Source organism: Pteropus medius, unplaced genomic scaffold (genome assembly GCF_902729225.1).
Source record: "Pteropus medius unplaced genomic scaffold, Ma_sr-lr_union100, whole genome shotgun sequence".
NCBI classification, from domain to species: Eukaryota; Metazoa; Chordata; class Mammalia; order Chiroptera; family Pteropodidae; genus Pteropus; species Pteropus medius.
The window spans coordinates 1,365,258-1,387,261 of record NW_024355109.1 but is presented as its reverse complement, the minus strand read 5'-3'; the positions used below and the strand labels follow the sequence as shown (position 1 = coordinate 1,387,261).

Genomic DNA, 22,004 nt, shown 5'->3' with positions numbered 1-22,004 from the left:
TTCCTTCCTTCCTTCCTTCCTTCCTTCCTTCCTTCCTTCCTTCCTTCCTCAGAACCCAGCTTGTTTCTGGGAGGCCCTAGCATCCTCCTCCCATCATCTTCTGGTGGGATCCCAGATCCTACCTAACCTCCCTCCCACAGGGAAGCTGTGCAGGCTGCCAGCCCCTCCTGCAAGACCCAGGACTCTGGGACTCCAGCCCTCTGCTCTTCCAGGGGTCGAGGAATTTGGGCTGAAGTCTGGATGCAGAGTTTGAGTCTGGCTGAGCTGGGGTCTCAGCACCCCAAGCTCAGCTTCCCCTGGTGGGCCTGGATGGCAGCCTCATTCACAAAGAGCAGATTCTCATATGTGGCCCCCTTCTCGGCTGGCGCTAGGGACGACTGACTGCTGGAGAAACCGCAGGATGCACTGGTGTAGGAACACGTACTGAGCCTGGGGAGGGGACAAAGGGAGAGGTGAGCTTTGGCCCACTTTCCCCTGGAGCCCCACACCCACCTACCCTGTCCCCTCAGGAGCCCCGTCACCTCAGTCTGCACCATCATCGGCCGGCTTTCCCACATCTTCCTCACGTAGCTGAAGGGCCCCATGAGACCCTCATTCTCCAGCTGCCATAGTAGGACATCCAGGGCAATGAAGGTGCCCGTGCGGCCCACGCCAGAACTAGGCAGGGACAAGATGACATCAGGCCACTGGAGGGGGATCTTAAGACAGACTGGAAAGATCTGTTTTCGGAGTGCCCAGGGATTGGCGTATTATTCAGTGAGACCCGGTTCTGGGGGCCACAGTGTAAGTGGGGGCACTTAATAAAGGGGAACACCGTTACATGTGACTCTCTGGAGTCCTTTATACCTGCCAGGCCCTGCTCCAAATGCTGCACGTGCCTGCCCCACTCCTCCCATGCCCGAGAAATAGGGACGGTCAGTAGACCCATGATACAGATAGGGAAGTGGATGCTGTGCCAGGTGAAGTTGCTTGTCCCAGGTGACTCAGCTAGTAGGTGATAGACCTGGGGTTCACACACGGGAAGATGAACTTCCAAGATGATAACTTTTTAAAAATTTTTAAACAAAAAATTAGTCATTTTAAAGTGAACACTCAGTGGCATTTAGTACATTCAGTGTTGTGCAACTGTCTTCTCCATTTAGTTTTGAACACTTTCATCTCCCTGAAAGGAGAGACCCTTCACTCATGAAGCAGCCACTCCCCATTCTGCTCTCCCTCTAGCCCCTGGCAACCCCCACTGTTTCCCGGTGGATTTGCCTGTTCTAGACATTTCATGTAAATGGAATTATACACTATGTGACTTTCTGTGGCCAGTTTCTTTTACTCAGCCCCTGTTTCTGAGGTTTACCCACATCATCACATGAATCAGTGCTTCACTTCTCTTTATGGCTCAACCTATGAGTCTAAGCTACAGTAGGTGACTTCCTTTTATACTGGTGGGGGAAACAGTCTGCTGCTGGGGATGCCACCACAGGGACCGCTCTGGGACAGTGCAGGTGTTAGGACGTGGTTTGGCAGAGAGGTTGGGAGCCCCCACTCAGAGGCTGGGCGTCACTCTGGAGCACGCCCTTTCTTCATCTCCCCTGTATTTGCATTTAGTGAAACCTCATCTTCTGTGGCATAAACCGGAAAGCAAAGCGACTGAGGGATGAAACCCTGCACAGGGGCCTAAGGAGTGTTTCGATGCTTCTCAGAACCTCTTGCTGTTTCTCCCTCTTCCTCCTCTGCCTTTCCGACTTTCTTTCCCATCTTTTCATCCATGTCCTCATAACTTTGCTCCCAAGCTGCATCACTGCCTCTTTGCCTTCTGCCTCCATTGCTACCTCATCTAGAAGTTCCCAAGGACCCAAGTAACCTGCTTTCTGGGTCCCTGAGTCCTGAGGGGGCATTGCTTTCACAAGGGGAGGCCTCAGGGTATCCTCACCTGCAGTGCACACTCGGGGGGCCTCCCCTTGGGGTCCGGTCCAGCCACTGCCTGAGCACCTTCCAGAAGGCCAGCAAGGGGTCGGGGGAGTGGGGCATGCCATAGTCTGGCCAGGCCACAGAGTGGAACTGACGCACATGGAGAATCCTCTGCTCATGTGTCTAGATCGAGGGGGTTGGGGAGAGAGAGCTCAAAACCAGGTTGGGGGGAGGGGGATGGTATTTGATGGGTGGGGACATTCCTGGGGCACATTGGAGTCCCTGGGGGAATGACAGAAGGTTGGACGCACATGCCAGAGCTTCGGGTCTCGTACGGTCCAGTCCTCCATCACCTGCTCACCCTCCAGGGTCACCTGCAGGTGCCTGTGGGTGCAGGGCTGGGCGTCTAGAGGCCGATAATACTCACACTTCACCTGGCGGGGACAAGAGGACATCAGAGAACAGGAAGCCCTGAGAACCTACCCAGGGCACCTCTGCGTGGTGTCTCATATTCAGAGCCAGGGCACCCCCTGCCCTGGTGACCAGGCAGGAGCCACAGGTGGCCAGGTGTACACGTGCGCCAGCCAGGAAGACCCTCTATCCCAAGGTCAATAGATCAGCTTCACCCAACACGTGGACTGCTGCATGGCCTGAGGGGGATGCAGGAGCCTGGGGTCCTATGAGAGGGAGCCGGCAAGGTCTGGGCCAGGGTCTGGATGAGGGTCAGCCCCAGGCTTCTCACCCGACCCAATTCCACACAGTTGGTCAGCATGACAAGGCTATGGCTCTGCTGCTCCCACACCAGGTGCCAGAAGTCACCCACCATCTGGGGCAGGGGACCCTGGGCTGCAATGAACTCCTGGGGGCTCCAGAGACCCTGGCCAAAGAAACAGAAAGCAATGACCCCTGTGGCCATCCTTGGGCCCCTTGAGTACCCTCCCGGCTCCCGGCCACAACCTACAGGCACAAAGCTGGCGTTGATGTAGTTGGACCCTGGCTCCCCATGAAGGGACTTCAGAGGCACATGGGACCAGTCATCTGGGGGAAGAGGCCAGCACCAGGGGTGCAGAGAATGGCAAGAGGCTCAGAAAGGCTCAGACCAGACTGGGCCCCAAGAGCCGAAGTCATGCTGGGCCGCAGACACACTGGGAGCTCTGATGGGGGTGGGGGACCTCCGCTGGGAAGAGTGAGTTGGGGACACTCATGTCCCCGGGACAAGGGACAAGGGACAAGCTAGGATAGGGCATGGACAAAGTCACACTGGGAACAAGTCAGCAAAACTTTAGACTCACAGGGCAGCACATTTCTGTACCGGTTCTTGGCACTGTTTTCTGAAGCTGAGGCCACCATCTGAGACTGGCTGTGGGCCCCCAGGGCCAAATGCTGGAAGCAGAGGCAGAGGAGAGGTAGGCAGAGCTTAGAACCCCTCCACCCTCGCTGGAGGGCACCCCTGTTGCTCCCTTTGCCTTCTTCAGTGCCGCCCATTTACCCTCACTCTGGAGTTCTGTAGCACCCATGGAAATGAAAATATGTGTGCACCACCATCCCTGTGGAGCATTCGGGAGGATTTTGGGGATGGTGTGGACTGGAGGGGTAGGCTAGAGAGAGGGATGTCAGGGGAAAACCAAGGTGCTTCTCTAGGACTGACCTAAGGACCTGTTATAGTGTAAGATTTCAATGAGTCGAAACAGAATTGTGTCTGAGAACTTTTGCAGACACATGTTGCTACTTCTGTTCAATTCCAAAGGCTGTGGAGAGGTCTGGTGGGTCCATGGAGCTTAGCTGAGCCACTCTGTCCTCACTCCACCTGGTACTCCTCCGCAAAGCCACAGTTGCTGTCCTTCTCATTCCTCCTGACATGGTCAGCAAAGTCATCTGCTGGGATGTCCCCAGGGAAGCTGAGGGTAAGGGGATAAAAATTTTAACTCCTTTAATCCTGTGCTCTTGGGATAAAAGAAAAGGTGTTTTTGTTGTTGTGTACATCCTCAGAACGTATTTATTTTATAACTAGAAGTTTCTACCTTTCTACCTTCACCTGCTTCACCCACCCCTTCATCTCCCAGCCTTTGGCAATCATCAATCTACTCTCTATATCTATGAGTTTGTATTTTTCTAAATTATTTTTAGATTCCACATATAAGTGAGATTATATAGTATTTGTTTTTCTGTCTGACTTATCTCGCTTAGCATTATGACCTCAAGATCCATTCATGTTGTTGCAAGTACCTGGATTCCCTTCTTTTTATGGCTGAGTAATATTCCATCATACATATACATATAACCACATTTCCTTTACCCAGTCGTCCATTAATGGACACCTAGGTTGTTTCTATGTCTTGGCTACTATGAATAATGCTGCAATGAACATGTGGGTGCATATGTCTTTTCAAGATAATGATTTTGTTTGCTTTGGATAAATACCCGCAAATGGAATTGCTAGATCAAAAAAAAAAAAAAAAGATGTTTTTCATTCATTAATTCTACTTCTGGGTATATAGTCAAAAGAACTGAAAGCAGTGTCTTGAAGAGATGTTTGCACAGTGATGTTTGTAACAGCATTATGTACAATGGCCAAAAAGTGGAAGCACCCAAGTGTCCATCAATGGATATAAGTAAAATGTGGTCTATCCACACACTGGGGCATTACTCAGCCTTAAAAAGGGACAGCCTTTTTGTCTGGCCGCAGTCATCACATAAGCAATGATGGGCACTTACAAGTACATCCAGGAGCTATGGAGGAAGAAGTAGTCTGATGTAATGCGTTTTCTTCTCAGGATGTGCTACTAGCAGTACCATTAGCAATCTGAGCTCCATAGGGCCCCACCCCACCTAGCCCAAAGTGTGCAAGCTGGGATACAAGGCCAAGCAAGGTTATGTCACATATCAGATTTGTGTGTGCCGTGGTGGCCGCAAACGCCCAGTTCCTAAGGGTGTGACCTATGGGAAGCCTGTCCATTACGGTAAAGTTTGCTCAAAGCCTTCAGTCTGTTACCAAGGAGCGAGCTGGATGCCACTGTGGGGCTCTGAGAGTCCTGAATTCTTACTGGGTTGGTGAAGATTCCACATACATATTCTTTAAGGTTATCCTCATTGATCCATTCCATACAGCTATCATACGGAATCCTGATACCCAGTGGATCACCAAACCAGTCCACAAGCACAGGGAGATGCGAGGGCTGACGTCTGCAGACCGCAGGAGCTGTGGCCTCGGAAAGGGCTACAAGTTCTACCATACTATTATTGGTGGTTCTCACCATGCAGCTTGGAGAAGGCCCAATACTCTCCAGCTACACCGTTACCGCTAATATAATGTTCGTAAAATTCTTACCTAATAAACAATTTAGGACAGTCAAAAATAAAGGGGTGGAGAAGGAGATTCTGACCCCTGCCACAGCATGGATGAACACTGAGGACATTGTGCTCAGTGAAATAACCCAGTCACAAGAGAACAATATGGCTCCACTTATATGATGTACCCAGAACTGTCAAATCCATGGAAATGGAGAGGAGAATGTGGGTGTCAGGGGTTGAAGGGCAGGCCAGGGAGTTGTTGTTTGATGGGACAGAGTTTCAGTTTTGCAGAATAAGCATTCTGAGATGCTGGTGGTGATGGCTGCACAACAATATGCTTGTACTTATTAATACTACTGAACTGTGCACTGAAAATGGTCAAGACAGTGTTATGTTATGTGTACCTCACCGCAATAAGGTATTTTTTTAGTTCAAAAAAGGAGAAGGTGTTTCTTCTCCATTTGGGGCCAGTTCTCTTCTCCTTGGCTCCAGCCCCTTCCCACCTTCACCAGCCATCAGTTCTTCCATGTCTTCCACATCTGTACCCACTCCTCTTTCCCTTACTTAGAAACATGCTAATCTCTTTTCTATATTAAAGAAAGAAAGAAAGAAAGAAAGAAAGAAAGAAAGAAAGAAAGAAAGAAAGAAAGAAAGAAAGAAAGAAAAGAAAAGAAAAGAAAAGAAAAAGCCTTAGATTTCATGTTGCTCCAGCTCTAGCTCTCTCTCACCCTGTGCAATACAGCCTTATTACTGCTGTCTGGACATAGCTTTGGAACCCTTGGTTAGGGGCCAGTCCATTCCCTTTCTTGAGCAGCTGATTAAAGACACACCTCACTGCCTCTTTTATGGGGCATAGTCTGGGCCACAAAGGCAGGTACCAGACAACCAGGGATAGCCCCCACGCCCCAGAGCCCATGAAATGATCCAAATGAAGCCTGCTTGCCTTGCAATTCTCGTCCCTTCCTGAAGAAACCACAATGCAGGTTCTTGCACTTGTCTCCCCTACCTCCCAACACACCCGGGTACTTCCCCACACGGCCCTTCTCTTGGGCTCTGTGAGTACAATTAACTGTCTTTTCAGTGGCGCAGTCCCCCCAGTGGCACTGGCATTACACCCAAAGGGTAAGTGGGCCTATGTAAACACTGCTTCACACTCACTTCTCAGGTGGACCAGTTTTCTCTTCTTCCTTCCCACACTTCACCATGGCCTGGTGTCCACGCCCCTCCTCCAAGGGAACAATGTCCTATTCCAAAGTCCTCTCGTCTCATTTTCCCCCTTATCTCCAGTTCCAAGGGCCACCTCTCAATCTATCCTCAGTGACCGCTCGGCAGCACTTAGCTCTACTGATGCTCCTTCATTTTCCCTGGGTCTACCCTCTCCCACCTGGCACCACCACCTCCCTGGCCGCTGCTCCTCCATCTCCTCCGTGGGCCCCTCCTTCTGGCCATCCTAAAAGGTGGGCGTTCCCAGGAGTCTGTCCTCTTTCCTCACCGGACACACACTCCATGTGGGGGTTTGTCCACTCCTGCCACTTCACTTTCAATCTCCACATCTGTGATTCTGGAACTTCTGTCCCTAGTCCCTGCTTCTTGCTCTCCTAAGCTTCAGATCCACTTCCCCACCTGACCCCTGGAAGCTCCACCTAGATGTCCTCAAGGGCTATGACTGGGACGTCCAGCCATACACGCTGAGATTGGGGGCGACAGAATGCTCAACATAAAGAGAGGGCTAGACTGGGAATCCAATGACTGTGGTGATTTGTTACAGATGCTGTGTAAGGCAGGTAGCATGCAGTAAGGTGGGGAGAGGTCAATTTCACTAGGGTGGGACGCTGGCCAGGACAGGTTCTATGGCAGAGAAGAGACTGGACATCACCTTCCCCCACACTTGTACTCATTCTACCTCATGCATCTGCATCTGATGGCCACCACCTTTGTTTATACCTCATTCCTTTGCACCCAGGCCATTACAGCTGGTCTCCCAACTCCCCTTCTCTCCTTGTCCCATCTCTCCTCTACCCATCCCTGGGGATCATTCCAACAAGATCTGATGACTATGACCCAGCTTGAGGAGGATTCAGAGTGATGAAGACATTTGCACAGTGTCTCCTGAACTACTGGGCTGTTTATCCCACCACCACCCCCAACGCCTCCACTTGCATGTCCAACAAGCATCTCAGACTTGATGTGTCTACAACTGAGCCCCAACCCGCCCAAACCCTATAGTCCCTATAGTCACTCAATCTCAAGCAATGACGATGCCAGTCTTCCTGGTGCTCAGGTGACATTCCTTGGGGCCCCCCTTGAGCCCTCTCTGACTCTCACACCACACACCCATTCTTTAACCAGATCTTCTGTTCAAACACTCATACTGCATGTAGATTCTGACTACCTCTGACCATTTCCTGGTCCAAGACATAATCACCTCTTGCTTGAATTATAACACAGCTCTTCCTCTATCTCCCTATTCTCGCCTTTGCTTCCTAAATAGGTGAGATTGTGTCACTGACATATTCAAAACACTCCAAAAACTCCCATCTCAGGATAAAAACAAAGTCCTTGCTTTCATTTATGAGGTCCTACCTGATCTAGTCCCACCTGTCAGACCTCATTTCCTACTACCTTCCTCTTCACCCACTCTGCTCAGTCTCCGAGATGTGCAATGTTCTACACACCCACGAAGCACGCCCTTGCCCCAGAGCCTTTGCACTTGCTGGTCTCTCTACCTGGAATACCTTTCCTCTAGACGTGCACACAGCTCCTCCCTCGCTTGGTTCAGGTCTGTGCTCAAGCGACTTCCTCTTAGTTGTCTTCTCAGTGAGGCTTTTCTCAGACACCCTATTTGCCATTTCCTCTAATTTTAACACTCTATCTAAAATGTCCCTCTATCCTTCCTAGCCCTACTTCTTGCTTTATTTGTCTCCAAGTAAGTATCACATTCTTTGGTATCTTGCTTATCACTGTTTTCCTGGGGTGGAATGGAAGCCCCACAAGGACAGGAATCTTTAAGTCACTGTTTCTTCAGCATCTAGGACAGTGCCTGACACATAATAGGTATTCGGTTACTATTTCGTTGGCTGAATGCAAGTCCCAGAGTTGAAACTGGAACTGATACCAAAGTCACTGGCCCAGGCTGCTTGGGGGCGGGGAGCAATGAGAAGGTCATGACCCCTGTTGCAGAGGGCATGAGGACCTTCTGAAACCAGTGTGGGTAGATTCACTGGCTGTGCTCTCTGACCCATCCAGCGACCAGCACACGCCCCTTGTTCTGAACTGATGGTGACTTTTTTGGATGCTCCCCAAACCCTCTGCTCACCTGAAGACCATGTCCCCGGGTGCTGACTTCTTCTGGCTCTCCTTATATCTGGAGAAAGGATGCTGGCATGAAAGGCTCAGGGAGTGAGTCTGGAACCAGGGATCCTGATCCTGTCCCCGGCCACCACCTCCACGCAGTCGGTCAGTTCTGTGCTGTCTCACTTCTTCCTCAGGAAAAAAGTCAGCAGGCCCATGAGGATGAGGAACAGAAGAACACCAACAATGGCCCCGGCGATGACCCCTGGGGGAAGGAGGCATGGGGGCTGTTAGAGTTGTGTCCTATCTGCTTATGTCCCGCCTCTCGTCTCTGTTCTGACCCAGGAGGTGATCAGAGGGCTTACAGGGTAAATGTGGGGGCAGAGAAGGGAAAGGAGAACCTTCTGGGTGAAGCTCCACCCCCACCCAGCCTTTCCTTTCAGTCTCTCAGTTCCCCAGGAGCCTGGTCTAAGTGCTTCACTTTCTCAGGTCGCCTGGCTACTACAATGACACTGTCCTCCTTGGCCTAGACTAATAGTTCTCAGGGCAATTTTGCCCCGTCAACTACACTGGGTAAAGTCTGGTGGTAGTGCCATTCGCATGGAGTGACAGAGCCATGAGTGACAGGGATGTGGCTCAACATCCTATCTTGCACCAGACAGCCCCCACAGCACAGTGACCCACATGTCAACAGTGCGAAGGCTGAGAACCCACTCCCTGGCATTGGTGGCACTGGTGGCTCTCCCTGGAACTGAGGCTCATCTCAGACATCTACTGTGAGGGAGCCCACCAAGGCCAGCAGTGCCTAAGGCCTTGTTCCCAGGCTCTCATGCGCACAGAGCTCCTGGGTCTGTCCTCAGACATCTGGTCTTAGGCTAGACTCACACCCACGGCCCATCTCCATCAGCCACAGTGGCCCCAGCTAGAGCTTCTCAACTGTCCTGTACCAGGACTTGTCAACAGTGTCTTACACAGCCTGGGGGGAGGCCTGTTCCCCTTATGAGCCTGGTCTGTGGAATTGGACAAGAGGGTCTATCCTTCCAAGGACCCTTCTTGCTGAGCTAGAGACACTGCTGGGCAGTGAGATCCAGCGAAAGCCATTTATCATTGCACCAACCTCCAGTGTCCCTCTAGATCGCAAGCCCAATCTTATAAGAGGCCCTGCTTCCTAGAGAGTGACCAACGGGGCCCACGGAAGTCTATGACCACAGCCAGTGTACGTGGTCAGAGACTTCCTGAATATGAGATTCAAATTTCTTCAAATACTCTCATTGATGAGCTAAAAATTGAGCAACCATGGTGGAAAAAAAATTGGCAGTTCTTCAAATGATAACTCTAAACAGAGTTGCCATATGATCCAGCAATTCCACTCTTGGGTACATACCCAAAAGAAATGAAGACACATGTCCACACAAAAACATCAACATGAATGTTCGTAGCAGCAGTACTCGTAACAGTCAGAAAGTGGAAACCACCCAAGTGACCACCCACAGGAGAACAGATAAAAAAGGAGTCTACCCATGCAATGGAATGTTACTTGGTAATGAAGCACTGACACACACTGTAATATGGGTCAACCTTAAAAACAGTGCGCTAAGTGAAAGAAGCCAGTTACAGAGGGCCACATATTATATGATCATGTTTTTAGGAAATGTCCATAATAGGTAAATCTATAGAGATAGAAAATAAATTACAGATTCCCTAGGCCTGGTTGCAGGGGAATTGGAGAAAATAGGGGGGCAATGGCTTAAGGAGGCAGTTTTCCTTTATGGGGTAATTAAAGTATTGTAAAATTGATAGTGATGATAGTAATGATTGGGCACAATACCATGGGTACACTAAAAGTACATATTAAATGGGTGAGTTGTATGTGAAATGAGTTCTATCTCAATAAAGTTGTTTTAAAGAAAGCAGGAAACAAAACATATACACAAACGAACAGAAAAATGCCATGGGTAGGTGAGTCGCCCTCACAGCAGGGCCCGATGGCATCTAGAGAGACTCTCTCTGTCCCCTGGGGCTCTGCTCACCTGCGCTCTCAGTGTGGCAGGTCACAGAGGCAGATGGAGCCCTCATTGTGTCCCAGACAGTGGTGACAGTGGTGGAATAGGACTGAGCTGGCTGGAGGCCAGACACAGACACGCCCGTCCCGCAAGAAGGTCCATCCCAGGAGCCCCGCTGCCTGCCCACCTGCAGCTCGAAGGCTTCGTAGCCCCACTTAGGGCAGGACCAGGTCAGGATGACCCCGTAGCCCCCAGGGGTGCTGATGCAGGAGATGATGGTGACCGAGTCCAGGTCTGGGTGGAGGGGACAAGAGGAGTCAGCAGGTGCCACCTAAGGTGGCTTTCCATCCCCCACCCCAGTCCACCACCAATGATGTGGACCCTCTGACAAAAAGCCCACCCCTTCCTTCCCAAAATCAAAACAACTTTTTCCCTCATTTTGTCTTCCCCAAATGGACACACAACAGGTCCTCTCAAACCACAACTCCCACAAGAACCCAACTATCAATGCAACTTCTGAAGTCATGGCCTCCTGGCCTAATGGGATTTGTAGTCCACTCACTCACCACCCCCAGGTCTAACTTAAGTGCCCCACCAGGTAAAAGGGGCCATCTCACCTGTGGATGCCTGGAGGCTCTGCATGGAACTGGCCACATCCTTCCTCTCTGCCCACACACTGAAGTTGTACAGAGTCCCAGGTCCCAGGACCTCTGCCACATAAAAAGTCTCACTGGTCGTGCCTGTCTGGGAGGTCTGATATCTTTGGGATGCCTGCTTCTTCTGGGGTTGTCCCCCACTGGCCCACTGGACCCAGTACACGTACAAGTGAGAGTAGGGGTCTGCAGGGGCCTCCCACCGCAGGGTGATTGAGTCGTTGATCTGAGTTTCCTTCTGCAGATTTGTGACCTCACTGGGAGCTGACAATTGAGATGAACACTCAAGGGGCTGAGTCCTCAAAGACCCTCATACCCAAGTCTACTCAGCTCCCCTGCACGGCAAAGTCTAGGAGCCCAGTCATTGAATGAACCTATTTCCTAGGGAGTGTAGACCCCAGAAAAGAGGTGTAGACCAGCACTGCCTGGCCCTCTCTGTCCTGAGTCTGTAGCCTTGTGTCCCACCCACCGCATTCCTCCATGGGCAGCCCGAGGCAGCATCCTTTCTCCTTTCTATTCACGCCACATTCCTAGATGGAGCTGCTGACTTCAGTCTCCTCAGCCCAAGTGGCCAAAGACTAAAGAGTTCCAGATGCTGTCCATCAATAGTGAACCTAGTCCCTGGGGGTAATTCTGGCCGCCCCAGCTTGGTGCCCTCCTGTGTAGGCTTAGAGGTTGGGCTCTGTTGGTTCAGCTTATTCACCAGCACAAGCTGTGGACAACTGTCTAACTGATGACTTTGTCGGTTCCTCAGAGGTGGTGCTGGACAGTCAGGGGCTCTCTTTGTCCCCAGAGAAAGACCCCAAAACTGGTTGCTGAGGCAAGACACCTCCTAGGAAGCAGAGCTACAAACTCAAGGTTGGATGAGACTGGAGAAGGTCACCAAGCACAGTTCATCTCCCAGGAAGCTCCCAACGTCTCCCTATCGTGCTCCAACCCCATCCCAATCACGCTGCATCTCACCAGTGGCCCCAGTGAGGGTCCCGTTGTCACTGCTAGCCCTGTTCCTCTCTGCCTGGATGGTGAAGGTGTACTGGCTTCCCGCCTCCAGTTCCCTTAGCATGATGCCAGTATCCGGAGTGTTGAGGGTACCAGTGGTAGTACTGCCCTGGTCAACCCATGAGATCCAGTAGGTGTAGGGGAGGGCAACTTGGGCCCAGGGGAGCTGTCCAGCTCAAGGTGATAGAGCTGTTGGTCTGGTGCTGTATTCTGAGACTTGTCACTGCCTTGGGGACTGGAGGGAGGAATGGACAGTCAGGGTTTCTACGTCCCTCATCCACAAGCATCCAGAACACAGCCATGTGCCCAGTCCCTGTGTAGCCCGGCTTGATGACAAACACTTCCTAGTGATGGGACCTAAACACATCTGGGCCCTTGCATCCCTGCTCAGTAGCAGATTTCTGGACAGGCCAGTCCCAGCATGGTCACAGCTCTCCTGTAGACTTTAGGTGGCTAGGTCTGGCTCGGTGAGCCCCAAGAGACAAGGGCTGAGGCCCAGAGTCTGGAGGAGGCACCATCTCTGCCAGTTCTGAGCCTCTCACCAAGACAGCATGAACACTGGTGCCTCTTACCTGTGGAGATGCTGAGGTTCTGCCTGGAGCCAAATACTCTATTCTCTTCTGCCCACACAGAGCATTTGTACAAGGTCCCGTGTTCAAGGCCCTCCACGGTGACACTGGTATTTGTTGTGTTTTGGGTCTCAGTTTTGTTACCAGCTCCTGTCCACTGGACCCAGTAGGTGCAGTTCTGGAGGTCAGGGCCCTTGGGGGCCTCCCAGTGCAGGCTGATAGAGCTGCTGGTCTCAGCCTCCACACTCAGGTTCCTGATGGGGTTGGGGGCTGAGAATGGGAAAGGAGGGTCTGGTGTCAGCAGAAGAGCAAGTCAGAGGGACCCTCGGTGGGCATCTCTAACCCTTAATTTCCAGTCCTGCCTCAACTACTATTCCCAGGAGGCATAGGGGAGGGTCTAGCCCAATGTTTGTCATGCACACATAACATGGATCCCGCCAAGATGCAGGTCTTGACACAGCACATTTGCCCGAGGCCGAGAGCCAGCATTCCAGTCAGCCCTTGGGGGACTGGGCTGCTCATCTGCAGCCACACTTGGAGCAGCTGGACCTAGACTGGGCTTCCCCACAGGACCCCAGCAGCGATGATATACCTTTGCCCCTACTACTAGCAGCCTGGCTGCTAAGAAGAGATACCTGCTAGTGTTATATTCTAGAAAGCTCCCCCAGCCCCTCACTCAGGGGCAGGAGGGACCACGGACAGTCCCTGGGATATGGCCAGTCTCTCCTGCAGACTCACTCAAGATCTGGCCCAACGAGGCCTAGGACATGTTGGCTGCCATTTGCTGACACCTCCTCCTATAGGATCCCAACCGTCTCCTACTCCCCACCATGCCAAACAAGAGGAACAAATCAGCCAGTGGACGTGGGCACTTCCGACCTATGAAACTCTCGAGGGTCTCCCTGGAGCCAGGTATTCCATCCTTCTTCACCCACACAGAAAACTCATACGAGGACACTGATTTAAGTCCTTCCACTGCGTAACTGATAATCGTCGTGTTTTGGGTCTCAGTTTTGTCACCGTCTCCTGTCCACTGGACCCAGTAGGTATAGTTGTGAGGGTTCGGGCCATCAGGAACCTCCCAGTGTAGGGTGATGGAGCTGTTGGTCAACACTTCCGCCCTCAGTTTTCTAATAGGGTTGGGAGCTATCAGGACGGGGGGAATCAGCTATGGTTTCTGGTTCCCATGTTTTCAAGCCCTCCCTTAACACCGGACCCCGCAGGTGTGGGGCAGCAGCTAGACCCGCCATTCCACGTGACTACAGAGCCCTGGAAATGTGACTTGTTCCCAGATGTGCTGTGTGAAATACACACTGAGTTCCAAGGAACTGGTGTGAAATTAAGCATGTAGAACATCTCATCTGTCCTCTCTCATATGGACTGCATGGCAAAATAATACTTTGGATCTATCGGGCTAAATAAAATATCTCTTTATAATGACTTTCACCCTTTTCCTTCTGCTGATTTTAACGTGGCTGATAGAGAACTTGAATTTACACATGCAGCTTCCACTTTATTTCTGCTGGTCTATGAAACCTGCCACACCCTCGTGTGGGCTCTCAGGCACTGCCAGCCACCTCCCTTTAAAAAGGCAAACAAACAACAAAAGCATTAAACAATGGCTGCCTCTCACCTGTGGCAGCATTGAGGGGCACTTCAGAGCTGTTGACTCCACTTTCCTCGACCCACACGGAAAAGTCATACGAAGACCCAGAGTCAAGTCCATCTGCCATAAAACAAGTGTCTGTCATGTTTTGGGTCCCACTTTTATCATCCTGCCCATTCCATCGGACCCAGCGGGTGTAGTTCTGCACATTCAGGCCCTCAAGGACATCCCAGCACAGGGTGACTGAGCTAGTGGTCTGAGCCTCCACACTCAGGTTCTTGACAGGGTTGGGGGCTGAGAATGGGGAAGGAGGGTCTGGTGTTAGCAGGCGAGCAGGTCACTATTGTCCCACTCCCCCAAGCTCCTGCCCTGAGTACAGAGTCCAGAAATACCACTCCCATCAGTGCCTACCCTGGATCACCGTGCCCTCCATAGAGACCCTCCCAGAAGCTCATGGACATTGAGGGTAGTCAAACTCAGCACGGGGCACTCACAAGCTGCCCTGGCCACTGCACAGGCCCTGGAGAGAGCCCAGAGGGGAAGAATCAGAGTCAGAGCCTCACCTCTTGGGGACCCAAGTGAGACTGCGGGGCTGGGGGCGCATCCTCTGCCCTCATCGTTGCCTGAAGGACAGGAAGGACGTGGCACATTTTCTCTGCCCCCAGGCTGGGCTCTGATAAAGTATCTAATAGTCCTTTCTGAGTGTGTGTGTTTGGGGCAGGTGGGGCTCCAGGGACACAGAAGCTGAAGTTGGTGCCACTGATAATGCTGGGAGATAAACTCAATGGTTTCACTTCCTGAAAAGTATGGCGTTGGAAGACAACAGGCAGAAAGCAATCAACAAATTGGGGTTGCGGGGAGACTGAGGCTGGGACCACAGCCTCCTCCTCTGATGGATGGAGCCAGGACCTGAACACTTGCTCTGTGGGAGGAGGATTCTAGGTCTGAAGGAGGAGGCTGGGGGCCCGGATTCCCAGGTCTGAGGGAGGAGGGGCTACAGGCCTGGACTCCTGGGTCTGAGGGAGGAGGCAGGAGGCCCAGACCCCTGGGTCTCTGTAAACCAGAGTTTAATGTCACCCCAGACACTATAATATCTAAGAGCCCAGGTGTAAGACTCCCCGACAAACTCCCCAACCTAGATGCTTGCTTCCTTGTCCTGTCATCAGCCTTTACTCCCTCAATACCTGAGTTCGGAGACCCCACTTCCCCCAGCTCAGACCCGGGAGTGGCCTCCGCCCCTCACCCCACCCACCCCTGTCCCTCCTTGAGACCTAACAGAGCACTCACCAGCAGCACCAGGCTCCTCCAGGTCCTGAGGTCCCCACCAGACCCTGTCATGTCTGCAGACACCGTGACTGACCAAGGTGTCCCAGCCCCAACCTTCCACCTACTGGACTTTCAATGCAAAGATTTTTCCTTTCCCTGCCCGAAGGCGAGGCCCCAGGTCAGGTCAGGTCGAGAAGGGAGGAGGAGCAAGTAAAGGCTGCAGCGTGAGCTCTCAGCCCCACCCCATCCTGTCCCTCTGCCTCTGTCCTGGCCTAAGTGCCCTCCTGTTCCCCCTGGCCATGGGGTCTCCCCTCCAGTGGCCTCCTTGCCTCCTTTGTGCCAAGAAAAATGCCAGGGTGAGGCACCGTTTCCCTGCCACTGTGTAAGTGCACAACACAGGTCCCAGAGGGTCTCCTAGTTTTACTCCAGCTACACAGAAGTTTCCAATATTTTTTTCATAGGTACCCCAGGCTGTTTCCAACAGCAGGGTCTCTGCACATGCTAATCCCTCTCTCTGTCTGGCCAGTTCTTTCTTGCCTTTGGCTCCTACTTCTGGTTGACCCGACACAGCCGACCACTCCCTTCTGTGTGAGCTTATCTAAGCAAATCTCTTATTAAACATGTGTGATGTTGCATGTGGCTATGTCTGTGTGTCCTTTTGAGGGTACAGACAAATCTATTTCTTTCTGCAGCCACAGGGCCACCTCGACAACTGAGCACTGATGACAGCTCAGGACATATCACTGAACCTGTGTCAAGTTATCCAAGTCCACCATCCATGATCAGTCTCGCTTTGTGTGCGTGCAAGCTCATTTCATTCCCACGTGCTCTAATGTGGGATCGGCTCTTCCTCGATCTCATGCTGGTGAACCAGCCCAGACTTTCAACTCACTGCTCACTCTCCCATACGACTCGGTCTTGGTTTTCTTCCCAGCCACATAGTGGGCAGCCAGGACTGGAGGACCCAAGAAATAACGGGAGCAGACCACCTAGTGTTGTAGGAAGACTCGAATGTCCTGGCTCCCTTCTCTCACCAACCAAAGCAAGAAATGAAGCAGATCTTGGGGAAGCCTGGGGAAAGGAGGTTCCTGAGGGCATTGAAGACCTCCAGCTCAGTTCCCAAAGTTGCCACCACACCCAAAAGTCCTTGGCAAAGTTATAATTGTCTTTCTTCTGATGTCATCAGCAAAAATACTCAGCCAGGATGCCCTCTGAAGACTTAGAGGAGATGGATGGATTTCACCGGGCAGGAAGATGAAGGTTTCTTCTCCAGTCCTCCGAGAGCCAGATCTGTCTGCCCCACGAGCCAGGCCAAGCTCGCCCTGAATAGCAAAATGGGCTTTTTCTCAAGTCCTATATGATGTTTAAGGGTTCTTTTAATCTACATCTTCACTAGGGAGGGGCCACCAGATTCCAGAGTCTCTGCTTTTAGCTTTTACCCCCACATTCAGTTCTGCCATCCACACCGCCCCCCCAACCTTTGACAATCACTAATTTACTTCTGTTGATTTATCTATTCTGGATATTTCATATAAATGGAATCCTATAATAACGGTTTTCTGGAACTGGCATCTTTTACTCACTGTAATGTTTTTCAAGGTCCGTGCATTTTGTAGCGTGCAAAAGGACTTTGCTCCTTTTTATGGCCAAATAACATTTCACTGACTCCTGTTCTTAATGGGCTGTGACTGACAGGAAGTGGTTGGTTCTCTGCAGGGATGGACCCCAGTAAAGCCAGGGACTGCCAAAGATGGCCAATAGACCTGGGGGAGAGGCAAGGAGTGGGTTTTTCTCACAGGCCTCAGAGAGAACCAGCCCTGCTGACACCTTCCTCTTGGACTTCTGGCTTCAGTAGTGGCCTGCATGTTTAAAAAAAAAAAAAAAAAAAGAATATGGTCTTCAGACAGATAGATGCTGAAATGTTGCTCCCAAGCACTCTTCACTGTGCTGGGAGGCTGCTCTGGGGCTCCTTTACGCCGGAAGGCAGGTGCTCGCTTTATTCCCCGTTAGTCTGTCCTGAGCCCCCACCCTTGATAACAGACAGAGCGATGGGGACTGGGCAGTGAAGCAGGTGACCATGACCACCAGGCAGGCATGGGGCAGGGGCTTGACGAAGGCCTCACACACCAACATGGCATCTGAGATTACAAAAGCAGGATACCCCACCTGGACACCTGTCCCTGCCCAGGCCACGCCATAGCACGTTCCTCACCCAGCCCAAAGTCTTCCTCTGTGGTGAGCAGGGACCCTGGCCTGAAGATGGGCAGGGACTAAGAAACAAGGATGGGCTCTGGGGGTCTCTACAAACACATCATGGATATGAGTCCCCTCTCTGCCATAAGAATCCCTTAAAGTACATCATGGATGTACATCTCCTCTCTGCTGTGAGTCCCTCAAAACACGTCATAGATATAGAAGTCTCCTCTCTGCCATAACACTACCTTAAAGCATATCATGGATGTAAAAGTCTCCTCTTGGCCATAAGAGTCCCCTCAAAACATATCATAGATGTAGAAGTGAAGCAGAGTTTGGAGAGCAGCTCTGACTGCTTCATGTCCTCAGATGCAGACCTTGAGGCCCAGAGAAGGGAAGTGGGCTAACAAGGTCAAAGCCAGGATGATGGCCACTCCTGGGTTTTTTCTTCCTAGTAATATATTCCTACCCCACTGCTATCCACCCTTTCCTCTAAGGTCCCCTCATCTTTGAGTCCCTTCACCTCCTCTTCCCTTTCCTCCTGATATTGTTATGTGACTGTAGTGGGTTGAAATGTGTCCCCCTAAAGAAAGATGTCCAAGTCCTAAACCCTGGTCCCTGTGTTTGTGACAATTACTTAGAAACGGGTTCTTTAGAAATATAATTAAGGGTCTCAAGATGAGACCATCCTGGATTTCGGGTGGGACCTAAATCCAGTAACTGGTGTCCTTAGGAAAGGAAGATACACAGGAGAAGGTGAAAACAGAGGCAGAGATCACACGGACGCCAGGGACGGCTGGGGCCACCACAAACTGGAAGAGGCAGAAGGACCCTCCCCTAGAGCCCTGGAAGGAGCGCAGCCCTGCTGACTGACACCTTGACTTTGGACTTCTGGACTCCAGCACTTTTGAGATTAAATTTCTGTTTTAAGCTACCCAGTTTGTGGTAATTTGTGACAACAGCCATAGGAAACTAACACATGGACCAAAGTCTCCTCCTGGCTTCAGATCTGTACAATCATCTGTATAATAAGCATATGAATCCCGCCACCATCGAAGCCCCTCGGGGGGATTCCATGTCCCCTAAGTCCTGGGCCTCAGGCCTGGTCACTGCGAGTGTGCTATGAGTATACTCAACAATACTGACTTACACACATAAAAATGTGTTCTGAGGGGGGAATCTCACAGTAAATGTTCTCGCCACAAGTTTTTTTTTAAAAGACAGTGCATGCCACTATGAATATATTTAACGTCACTGAATCATTCGCTTAAAAATGACAAATTCTGTTGTAAGGGAAAAAAAAAAAGATACCTTTGCTGTTATTGTAATTCACCACCACCCCCAAATAAAGGAGATGTCATTTCAATGTCAGCTTTACTCAGGCAACAACAACAAAAAAATAGACTAGGGCCAGAGGGAAGGGGGCAGGCAGGCACAGGAGGTCGCCTTGGGTCAGGGGAGCTGACGGGGTCCTGGGGAGAGCCCAGCGTAGCGCTCATTGAGGGGCCTGGGATCCAAGATCAGAACAGAAAGGTGTTCAGAACTCGGTGATAGATTTGGAATTCTGCAAATGGTTCCCACACTTCTTGAGATTGACAGGCACCTGCAGATGGGCATCCAGGAGCCTGGCTCCCTCCCCTGAGGGCGTTTCCCCTGCTGGGCATGTTTCGGAGGTCCAGGTCCCTGCAGACAGGATCTGCTGATGCCTGCCTGTCTGGGCTTCTAGTCAGCTGGTCTTGAGCCTGGGGCTCTGGAATGCCGACAGGGAGATGAGAAACTGGGCAGCATAGTAGGTGGCCATGACCGCCAGGCGGCTGTAGGGCAGGGGCTGGATGAAGGTGTGGTAGGCCAGCACAGCATCTGAGATTGCAAAGAACAGGGCACCCCAGTGGGCGCTCCCGCCCCTGGCTAGGCCGCGCCACAGCATGGTGGCCAGGGCCAGGATGTAGGCTGTTAAGGGCAGCGCCTTGTCAGGCGAGAGGTGTAGCAGCAGGAGGCCACCGAATGGGAGGGAGGCCAGGACGATGGGCAGCAGGAGGCCTGGCTGCAGGGGCGTAAGGCCGAAAGCCCAGACGTACAGGAGCTGGGCCTCGGTGAAGGCAGCCACACCTGGAGGACATGAGGTTGGGGCGCCTGGTGAGGCCTGCTTCTCCAAATCGCCTTGCCACCCAGCGCCTGAGGGATAGGACTGCCCCCGAGGGATAGGAGCTCCCACTGCGGCAATGCCACTTCTCTTGCCTCCCCCGACCCTTGGGCCACGTGGCATCCATCTTTACTCTGTTCAAGACTGTCCACTGAGTCCCCAGGCTGCTCTGCTTCCTACCTGGGGCTGTCTGAGCACACACGTTGGGCACACTCCCACCCGGGCTCTGTGCTTGCTGGTCTCTTTGCCTGGACTGCCCTTCCCATAACACCTCCAATACGTCCCCTTCTCAGCAAGGCTGTCCTCAGCTAGTCTACTAAAGACTACAACACCTGGACCCCATCTCTACTTCCCCCATGCCTGACACTCACATCTTCTAAGGTAAGACTGCCCAGCCCCTCAGTTGTCCAAGCTCTGTGAGGGCAGGGATCTGGGTGTGTGTCGGTCACTGCCATATCCCAGTGCCTTGGAAGGCCCCATGAAGGCTCATGGCAGATGCCATCGGGAAGTCGCCCCTACACCCCAGACCCCTCCAAGTGGAAGTCCAAAAAGGATGACACAGCCCTGCTCAAAGCGCTCACCGTAGAGGAAAGTCTCAGGCCAGATAAGAAAGCCATCTCCGAAGGCTGAAAACAACAGGGCCACCTGTAGGAGAGAGCTGTAGTGCCCACTAGCGCATGCCCGCAGAAACCCCGCCAGGCACAGCACAGGCAGGCACTTGACCAGGGCGCCAACCCAGGACGGTGGGTCCTCAGGAATCCAGAGGATGAAGTAGGCAGCGCAGGTGAGGAAAAATGGGCTCAGGGACCTGCCCAGGTACAGCTGCTTCGGGAACAAGGGGGCCACTGAGCCACTGGAGCTCAGCCAACCCCCAGCTCCTGGGATGAGCCCCCAGGAGAACCCAACTGACCTGGGGATCCCAGCCAGCCCCCAGCCCTTGGAGGCCAAGACCCAGGTCTCAGGGCTTCCATCTCACCCCCACCCAGGGACCCCAGGCTGCCTAGCCCCACAAAACACAGGCTCCCAGGAGGCCAAGACTCCCCCAATTCCTCTGGGCTGCTCTGGTCTCTAGGAGCCCAGGCCCAGCCACCACCCCGCTTCCACAATCAGGGGCTCTCACTTGGGCTAAGAAGTGAGGATTTGGGGGCATACCCCCTTTCCAGGCAACCATATCGGCCAGTGACCCCCCAAGAGTGACCTGTATGTGGGCACCAATGGCTTTGAGGGGTGGAAGAGACATGCATGGTTATACGTTAACCTAAGGAGTGTCCTGTGGACTCTCGGACTGATAATGGCCCAGGGAGATGCTGGCCCCACCCATGGAGGTCCCTGCCTGGCACCTGCTGATAAAGTGGCATCAGGACACAGGATGTCCCTCCTGCCCCATAGCCCCAGCCCCCAGGAACCTGGTTTCTTCCCTCTCTGCCTGGGAGGCTGTGGGAGCAGATGCCCAGACAATCAACACCTCTCCACCACGTTGCGGGGACCATCCTGCCAGAGTAAGAAACAAGCAGACGGAAACTCCGCTGCCCCTCACAGTGGCCCAGGGGTCCTTCCTGCACTTGGGCCTCCAAGTTCCCCTTGGGAGCCTGCACCACCCTGGTGGCCTCCACCAGAAACATGTCCTGATGGAACAAATACCCAGAATGGGTGGCCCAAGGCATTGATCATCAGCCTACGGTCCAGAACTCTGGCCGGCACCAGACAAGCTTCCTGTATAGGTCTTGCATGTGTGCCCATCTTCTCTCCAGCTTCCTCTCTGAGAGGTGTGAGCCCACAGGGTGTCCTCTGGTGGAGCAGGCTCAGGGGATGTGGCTTCTGTAAGGTCCCCTCCACGACTGGGTGGATGAGGGGTGAACAGTGGACATTAAGGGGACCCCAGCAGACAGCTCTTGAGACCAGGTCCCACAGAAGACTGAGCAACACCCGGTTCCTCCTCCTCGGACCCCTTCCTGGTAAAGCAGAAGTTACCCCACCCCCAGCAGAACACAGAGGTTTAAGAGCCTGATGCCACTCTGAGCGGCACACCCGAGGTGGAGGGAAGAACAGGGACAGCACAGGACCCCGACCCTGAGTCCCAGAACTCAA

General features: G+C 52.4%; 2 protein-coding genes and 1 pseudogene across 8 annotated transcripts; 1 reads left to right on the top strand and 2 right to left on the bottom strand.

Annotated features, from left to right (window-relative positions):
• Positions 1-133: 133 nt before the first annotated feature.
• On the bottom strand, positions 134-17,436 carry PTPRH (protein tyrosine phosphatase receptor type H). The gene is given in 19 exon segments (XM_039857162.1): positions 134-383; positions 385-429; positions 522-657; positions 1,925-2,085; positions 2,214-2,336; positions 2,645-2,779; positions 2,864-2,940; positions 3,195-3,285; positions 3,710-3,800; positions 8,510-8,557; positions 8,671-8,749; positions 10,515-10,781; positions 11,105-11,404; positions 12,104-12,287; positions 12,289-12,374; positions 12,712-12,978; positions 13,588-13,854; positions 14,342-14,637; positions 15,567-17,436. Coding segments are annotated over 19 exon segments (2,850 nt in total). The 5' UTR covers positions 15,653-17,436; the 3' UTR covers positions 134-272.
• Positions 4,606-5,207, top strand: LOC120598356 (60S ribosomal protein L15-like; annotated as a pseudogene).
• Positions 17,437-19,130: 1,694 nt separating the features above from the next.
• TMEM86B (transmembrane protein 86B) lies at positions 19,131-21,881 on the bottom strand. 7 transcript variants are annotated; one of them, XM_039857137.1, is made up of 4 exons: positions 21,558-21,881; positions 21,037-21,114; positions 20,498-20,741; positions 19,131-19,882 (listed from the first exon to the last, which is right to left on the bottom strand). In XM_039857137.1, the coding sequence occupies exons 1-4, from the start codon at positions 21,654-21,656 to the stop codon at positions 19,500-19,502; spliced, it is 804 nt and encodes a 267-aa protein (XP_039713071.1). In that variant the 5' UTR covers positions 21,657-21,881; the 3' UTR covers positions 19,131-19,499. The 7 variants fall into 7 exon arrangements, with proteins under 7 accessions (XP_039713071.1, XP_039713072.1, XP_039713073.1 ...); XM_039857138.1 differs by having other exon boundaries at positions 20,498-20,738; XM_039857139.1 differs by having other exon boundaries at positions 21,596-21,881.
• Positions 21,882-22,004: the final 123 nt, after the last annotated feature.